At 38.3% G+C, this 7,659-nt stretch overlaps 4 protein-coding genes across 4 annotated transcripts in view; 3 read left to right on the forward strand and 1 right to left on the reverse strand.

Moving 5' to 3' along the window:
• Nucleotides 1–1,635, forward strand: part of LOC118744793 (mitochondrial thiamine pyrophosphate carrier) — a gene marked incomplete at its 5' end in the record, with an annotated part of 12,815 nt that extends 11,180 nt beyond the window's left edge. Inside the window, 2 exon segments of the mRNA XM_036478126.1 lie at nt 177–1,019; nt 1,088–1,635. Of these exon segments, the coding sequence (XP_036334019.1) occupies nt 259–1,019; nt 1,088–1,394 (1,068 nt within the window). The 3' untranslated portion in view covers nt 1,395–1,635.
• A 1,461-nt stretch (nt 1,636–3,096) lies between these two features.
• Nucleotides 3,097–4,417, forward strand: LOC118744811 (protein disulfide-isomerase). Its single transcript, XM_036478167.1, has one exon. The coding sequence runs from the start codon at nt 3,342–3,344 to the stop codon at nt 4,401–4,403; it is 1,062 nt and encodes a 353-aa protein (XP_036334060.1). The 5' UTR covers nt 3,097–3,341; the 3' UTR covers nt 4,404–4,417.
• Nucleotides 4,418–4,553: 136 nt separating this feature from the next.
• Nucleotides 4,554–6,062, forward strand: LOC118744805 (N(6)-adenine-specific methyltransferase METTL4). Its single transcript, XM_036478153.1, has one exon. The coding sequence runs from the start codon at nt 4,579–4,581 to the stop codon at nt 5,737–5,739; it is 1,161 nt and encodes a 386-aa protein (XP_036334046.1). The 5' UTR covers nt 4,554–4,578; the 3' UTR covers nt 5,740–6,062.
• The window catches only part of LOC118744795 (T-complex protein 1 subunit gamma), a 2,505-nt gene continuing 698 nt past the window's right edge, over nt 5,853–7,659 (reverse strand). Inside the window, exons 4-6 of the mRNA XM_036478141.1 lie at nt 7,355–7,640; nt 6,479–7,293; nt 5,853–6,418 (exon numbers count right to left, since the gene is read on the reverse strand). Coding sequence (XP_036334034.1) covers nt 6,198–6,418; nt 6,479–7,293; nt 7,355–7,640 — 1,322 coding nt within the window. The 3' untranslated portion in view covers nt 5,853–6,197. The remainder of the gene's footprint in view (nt 6,419–6,478; nt 7,294–7,354; nt 7,641–7,659) is intronic.

Here is a 7,659-nt window from a genome sequence, read left to right on the forward strand (position 1 = left end):
ACAGCTTGAAAAGATTTCCTTATTGGCATGCGGAGCAATGCAGGAACATAAAAGTATTAATTTTTTGATGCCTCTTTTGGGGATCCAAAATCGGTCGTTGGTTTTTACATGAAGCTCCTGATAACTCTTGGCATATAGTATAATAATTTAATCAATACATTGTACTTTCTTTTCAGAAAGCAAAAGCTGAAACCCCCTAAATATAATACAAGAGCCAAACACACTGCTAAATAGAGTTGGACTCTTTCGACCGCAGCAATGGCGATACAATTAGAAAGCTCTAAAGCAAGTAAAATTACAGCAGCTAGCAGTAGTGAGGACACTACCCAATCACAATCACTGGATATCGACAACCAACGCCCAGCGCCTGACTTTACCACATACATAAAAGACAAATGGAAAAGACATAGTGCATCGGAGCAAGCGAGTCAAATAATAGCAGGTGGTTTAGCTGCCGCCATTACGCGTACACTCTGCCAGCCACTAGATGTCCTAAAAATTCGTTTCCAACTGCAAGTTGAACCTCTAAAGGAGCACGTCAATCAGCAATCAAAATACACAAGTGTCGCGCAAGCTCTCCGTACTATTTACCGTGAAGAAGGTGTACTCGCTTTCTGGAAAGGTCACAATCCAGCTCAGGTGCTTAGCGTAATTTACGGCATTTCACAGTTTTGGACTTATGAGCAACTCAGTTTGGCCGCTAAACAAACAGTCTACCTCAAAGATCATGCTAACTTAGCGAGTTTTCTTTGTGGTTCCGCATCCGGTGCAGCAGCAGTAATACTCTCAACACCTATGGATGTAATACGCACGCGTCTCATAGCACAGGATCAGTATAAGGGCTATAGGAATGCAACGCGTGCAGTAACAGCGATTGTTCGCAATGAGGGTGTACGTGGCATGTACCGCGGACTTAATACGGCGCTCCTGCAAATCACACCATTAATGGGTGCAAATTTCATGCTCTATCGACTTTTTTGCAAATCAGCTATGCAATTCTACGAAGTAGAACAACGAAGGTATGTGTATCGTATACCGTTAAAAAAGAACTTGAGTATAAAGTATGTGAATGCTTTTTTTTTATTAGCGCATTGCCTACATGGGTGCTGCTGTGTTTGGGTGGCTCTTCGGGTATGTTATCCAAGTCTCTGGTATATCCCTTTGACTTGTTGAAGAAGAGGCTGCACATACAGGGGTTTGAATCCAATCGTCAGACATTTGGCGAGAACATACGTGCACATGGAGTTTATAGTTGTCTGAGACAAACTGTACAACAAGAGGGTCCAGCGGGTTTATACAAAGGCATGGCGCCAACACTTTTAAAATCTAGTATCACAACGGCTCTATACTTTGCTATTTACGATAAACTAAAGGAAATACGTTGGTTTGCCTAACTAGCAATTTATAAAGGATTAAACTTAAGACTTGAATATATATTACTTTTTATGTTTGTAAGTATGTACGAGTCCTTTAATACGCTAAAGATATTCCGATAATGCACTTGACGATTTTACGTATATAAGGAAGAATACGCGCATTCATTCTGTAGCTAAAACATTACTTTTCCAACATATTAACATTTTCACTTTCATGTATGTTTTCTACGAATTTTAAAATATTTATGTATGTAAGTACGATGCTCCAAAAAAGCCTTAATTGATTTTAAGAAAATTAAAAAGTAAATGGTTGATATCATGATACAAATAGTTATATCATGGTTGATATGTACATATGTATGTATGTCAGTAATCGTTTTTATATGTATGTATGTAAATAACAAAAGCAACTTGTAAGCGGAAGGCAGACGCACAATACACTTGCCGCGTTTATATATTTTCAGAAAATACATTTTTTTATGAAATCCAATTTACCTTTATTGTGCTCGCTTATTTGCGGCATGGAACGATAGTAAATGCATATCTATCATGCCGGCATATTTCCCCTTTGCAAATATATCAAAAAATTCACAATTTCCAGGCATTAAAATTACATTCAAAAAAATTTAAGTAGAATCTTTCCCTTAATGGACTTTTTATTTAGTAACCGATTGCGATATTAGCTGGCGCTTCAGATAAAACTAAACAACCGCAAAAAATTAAAAAAAAATATAATAAAATTCTTCTACATTTTTAAGATGGTTTCGTTACTGTTAAATTAAAAACTTTCACTTTAGGTCTTCCGACCAGTGTTGCCATTTTAGACGTTTTCCGGCTAGATTTAGCCGGTTGCGATAGCAAACAACCGGAGAAGTTTCGGTTTAGCCGGCAGCCGATTTGTTAGCCGTTTTGTAAAAAAATATTAGCCGGTTTTGCTATTTGCCTTGTTTTCTTAACATTCAAATATATCTGTTTCCATTTTTGATTAAGCGACCCAAAATCTGTTAGAAATAGCTACTAGCATACGGCTTAAATTTAAGTGGGAAGTTTTATTCGTAATTGTTTCACTGTTTGCTTAACACGCGTTTGTGTTCGGATATAGTGCCAAAACATGGAATAAATATTACAGGTAGATGTCCTTAATTGCAAAACATCATTGTTACCCACTCCTAAAGGTTTAAGGTGAAGGAAAAATTGATATTTTCAAGCGCTATGTACACATATGTATGTATTTTTATAAACAAACTTTTTTTGAATCACCATTAGTTGAAACAGTTTAGCCCTTTTTAGCCGTTTTTTTTTTGCCAATTTAGCCGGTTGGCCAAACGAGTTCTGGCAACACTGCTTCCGACTCGAAACTACTTCAGCGTAAACAAATCATACATTAAAAACAGCTGGGCAATGTAAACAGAGAGCGAGTATACTCTCTAATTTTTGTTTACTTCAAAAAGACGTGAGAAAAGGGAGAAAGGAAGAGTATTGTGCTGAAGTTTTTTAAAGCCGGCGCTGGCTAATCCAGAAATATAAAAGATGGCAAAAAAACGAATACATACGCAAATTAAATTTTTAAGGCAATGATAAAAATTGTTACAGTAAAATAAAAAATCAAGTATAAAATATTTAAATTGGTGAAATTCACAACACTTCATAACTTACACACAACAATTGTTCCGCGACGCCTCAGACAACTAAATTGAACGCCGTCAAATTTAATGTATCCTACCGCATTAGTTTGAGCTCACGTTCATTCGAGTTTGGGATTCCCAAATTGTACATATTTCATTTTTTGCTCGCCTGTATATATATTCGCAAAACATTCTACTATTACATATCCGCACATATCTAAACAATAAAAATTTGCACAAATTACGACAATCAATTTTCCACCGATATTGTTGTAAAGTGGAGTTGGAAGCTGCTAGCAGAAATACTTGAGCCCTAAACAGTATTTGATAATCCTCATTTATGGATCTTGTTGCGGTAGCAGACGCGGAGAAATATGCACAAGAACAACAAGCTGGAACCAATAAAAAGCTTGAAGAAGCTACAGAATATTATGATGATAATTCATCTGAATTATACTATTCAGAAGAATCTGTAGACGATGATCCCACTGGTTTTGGCTTGTACGGTATAATAACAACGGCCCAGCTGAGAGAAGCACTGGAGGAATCAATAACTACTAATTTATATCCAGAAAACCCTTCCAACTTGGAAAAACTACTTCAGCAAAACTATGCCGATCGCATAGTTTACTTGGAAACTACGGAAACAATTTCAACATCCGGCTTCCCATATATAATTATGTTTCACAGCTTTAAAGAACATGCAGCCAAACTACTGGGCTACATCGATATACTTTTCCAGTCTGCACAGCAATACGGTGACGACATATGCTTTGGAATAACAGACTTTGAAAACTATGAAGCCGTACTCAATTACCGACCCGGTTCCGAAGTATATTGGAAGCGGTACAAAAAGACTGGTTTTAACAAACATCGACGACCCGATGTATTCGCAGTAGACACAGATAATCGCATTTATCAATTTTTAGGTGCCCTAAACGAAGACAGCTTAAAGCAATTCAGTCTAAAATTATTGAATGATGAATTGTTTAAAACTGAACCACTGCCGGAAGACGATGGGGAGGGATTCGTTCGTGTGGGTGTAGCAGAAAATTTTGAGCAATTGGTGCTCAAAAGTGATATTGATATACTCCTAGTGCTGTATGGTAGCAAATGCCCCTGCTCACGAGAACTGATGCCAATTCTGGATGAAGTGGGAAAACTCCTACAGGATGAAGATATCATTGTAGTGAAAATTAACGCAGATTTGAATTACTTGCCACTAAAATATTATGCGTGGTACTACCCAACTATATACTATGTAAGGCGGGACGATAAAAACAATTTGATAGAATACACCGGAGGGACGCGCACAGTGAACGACATAATCAAATTCATCGCCAAGCATGCGACAAACGATCTAGAGGAATACAATAGAAATGGAAGACCGAGGTTTGATTAGGAAGCATTTTAATTATATTCAAAAGGTTTAAAATATTTTCCGATTGAGTGCTGTCGGTTCTTTGACTGCACAAAAACAGCTGTTGCTGACAGCAAAGATCAAAAAACAACGAATACGGGGATAATCAACCACAGTATACGGCCGCATCGGCAAAATTAAAATTTTGTACCTAAATATGCATAAAATCGAAATACGTAATAAAATCGCCATATATCTCGATCATCGGGAATTAATTAATAAAATATATAACAACGATATTGCTGAACTGGAGGAGAAGTATGAATTACATACTGAACTCTTTCACTTTCATGAACGAAGAATAGAAGTTGAGGATTCCCATACAATTCAGCAACCAGAGACTAAAGCCGGAAACAGTAAGCTTGCAGAAAAGTCCAGTAAAAAAAGGAAACGAAAATTGAATAAAATGGCAGTAGTTGAGGAATTACAAAAATTAAAAACGATTGTCGAAGATATTTTAGGACTCGTGAAAGTACAGCAGCTAATCAATCGTGTGGAAAGCCAGAATGGCAGTGATTTACCACGTTATTGGGAAGAGATATCCACCAAAGACTTCCCCACATTTAACGGCGTTAATACCACTGCCACATACAAGCGTTCCCGCTTTGGTGAGCACTCCTACCTTATACCACCGCATTGTAAATTCTTTAATTGCGATGTCATGGAATTGTCCAAATTGCTGCCCCAATTAATGCCGAATTCAAAACGGTTCGATTTGATTGTATTAGATCCGCCTTGGCGCAACAAGTACATACGCCGTCTAAAACGTGTTCGTGAGGAGCTAGGCTATCAGATGCTAAGCTCAGAGCAGCTGCTTCAAATGCCCATTAGACAGTTAAAACATGAACGAAGCATAGTTGCCATTTGGTGTACGAATTCCAAGGAGCTTCAACGGGCTATTGTAGAACAATTACTGCCAGCATGGAACTTAAGATTGCAGCACACCATACATTGGATCAAGGTGAACACGAGCGGCCAATTAATCGGCCCAATAGATGTGAGCGGTCAGAAAAAACAACCATTTGAGATGCTCTACCTAGCATGCCATATGGATAGCTCTGCCGAATTTTGCACTAGTTTGCAGCAAGTCTCTGCAATTTTGAGTGTGCCAAGTGTTATACACTCACACAAGCCACCGCTTTTACCATTGTTGAGTGGTTTACTTCCTCAAAAGCCTAACTGCTTAGAGATATTTGCGCGTTATTTGCAACCACGATTCGTTTCAGTAGGATTAGAAGTGCTGAAATTGATGGATGAACGACTTTACAACTATTGCGACACAAGTACGGGCAATGCAGCGATAATAGGGTCTACGTAATCAGAAATGGACGGTAGTTACTCCATTAACATTCTCCCAAAAATCGGTTACCACAACAGTATGTAGTACAGGCTGATGAAAATAAAATTATCTATTTTAAGTATTTTTTTTTCTTTTATTGTTAAATGTTAATGAGAAAGCGTAAATTGTAATTGTGTAAGATCTACGTGGCCCTTTGAACCACGTAACTAGCGTTTATGCTGCGTTTGAAAACTATCGTGTACATACTTTTACGATTCTCTTACTTTAACCTCTATTTAAGGTATTCAAATGCAAATTTAAAAGAACCAATAAACTGATAAATTTGATATAAAAAACACTAATTAATGGGTGTAAAATAGATTAACGTTTTAGAATATTGTTCCAAGCAAATGAAATGTTTAGTTCCGTTATATATTAAATGTTTGCGACATTGAAGTTGTAATACGATTTAAAGACTTATTCCTTTGTTCTTCACTTTATTCTTGGCCCTGTGCAGCGGCGGCGGGGTTCACAATATCATCTCCTCTCTTTTTTGAACCGGAGACAATATCGTCAATACGCAGCAGCAAAATTGCAGTCTCCACAGCAGTCTTATAAGTCTGCAGTTTCACAGCCAATGGCTCCCAAATACCTTTTACATTCATATCAACAATTTCACCGGATTCACCATCGATACCCCAAGCGCAAACAGCATCACCTATAATAAAAAATTAGCAAATTGATAACTTCTAAACGTTATTACCTATTCGCCTCTCACCTGAATGGGAAGCATGTTTTGCACGCAGAGCGGTTAAAGTACGTATGGTATTAGCACCACAGTTCTGTGCCAGAGTTCGAGGTATGATTTCCAAAGCATGTGCCACAGCGGTGTACGGGCCTTTGAGCTGTTTACGCGATAGCAATTGTGATACAGCCATTTCGATGGCACCACCTCCAGCTACCAAACGAGGCTCTATAATCAAATTACGAGCTACATGAAGTGCATCTTGCAGATTACGTTCTGTTTCATTTAAAATATCTTTTGAAGCACCGCGCAGCAGAATAGTACAAGCCTTCGGATCTTTGCAGTTGGTTATAAATGTGAAATATTCATCTCCAAACTTCTTGATCTCAAAAAGTCCGGCGCCAGTACCGACATCTTTCTCCGTCAATTCTTCTGTGCGGTTCACAATTGTAGCTCCGCAAGCACGTGCAATACGCAGATTGTCTGTTTTGCGCAAACGGCGTATAGCAGTAATGCCGGCCTTTAACAAGTAGTGCTGCGCCAAGTCAGACACACCCTTTTCCGTGAACACAATGTCTGGTTTGACTGCAATGATGTCAGCGCAGATACGTTGTACAAACTCTTCTTCTATTTGGAGCATGCGTGTGAAATCCTGCTCACCAATGATTTCGACGTTCGTCTGAGATTCGCCTTTCTTGTACTCAAGTGAGCAATCCAACAGCACAATGCGTGGATTTTCGATGTAACGACGCATCTTGGGATGTGTAACGTCTTTGTTGATCATGACACCTTTAAGTACACATGACTCATCGATACTGCCACCTGGAATTTTCTCAACTTTGGCGTATCTAAAATTATATAGAATTACGTGAGCTTATAAATTCAAAATGTATTTAAATATAAACATACCGCTTTATGTCAACCTCTAGCCGGCCATTTTCATTTAACGCAACAGTCCCAACGGCGTCCAACGCGATTTTTACAGCTAAATCAGACCACTTTCCAATAAACTTTGTGCCCACGCATGCCTTAACAACTTCAGCCATTTTATCCTTGTTATTTACATCCAGTGGAACACTCAGGTCCGTTTGTAAGTGCTTAATGATATCTTCCAATGCCTCACGATACGCACGAATTATGACAGTAGGATGAATCTGTTGCTGCAAAAATTGCTCAGCAGCAGCTAGCATCTCACCAGCCAATACAATTACAGA

Source organism: Rhagoletis pomonella, unplaced genomic scaffold (genome assembly GCF_013731165.1).
Source record: "Rhagoletis pomonella isolate Grant_MI unplaced genomic scaffold, Rhpom_1.0 Rhpom_scaffold_00001, whole genome shotgun sequence".
Classification (NCBI taxonomy): domain Eukaryota; kingdom Metazoa; phylum Arthropoda; class Insecta; order Diptera; family Tephritidae; genus Rhagoletis; species Rhagoletis pomonella.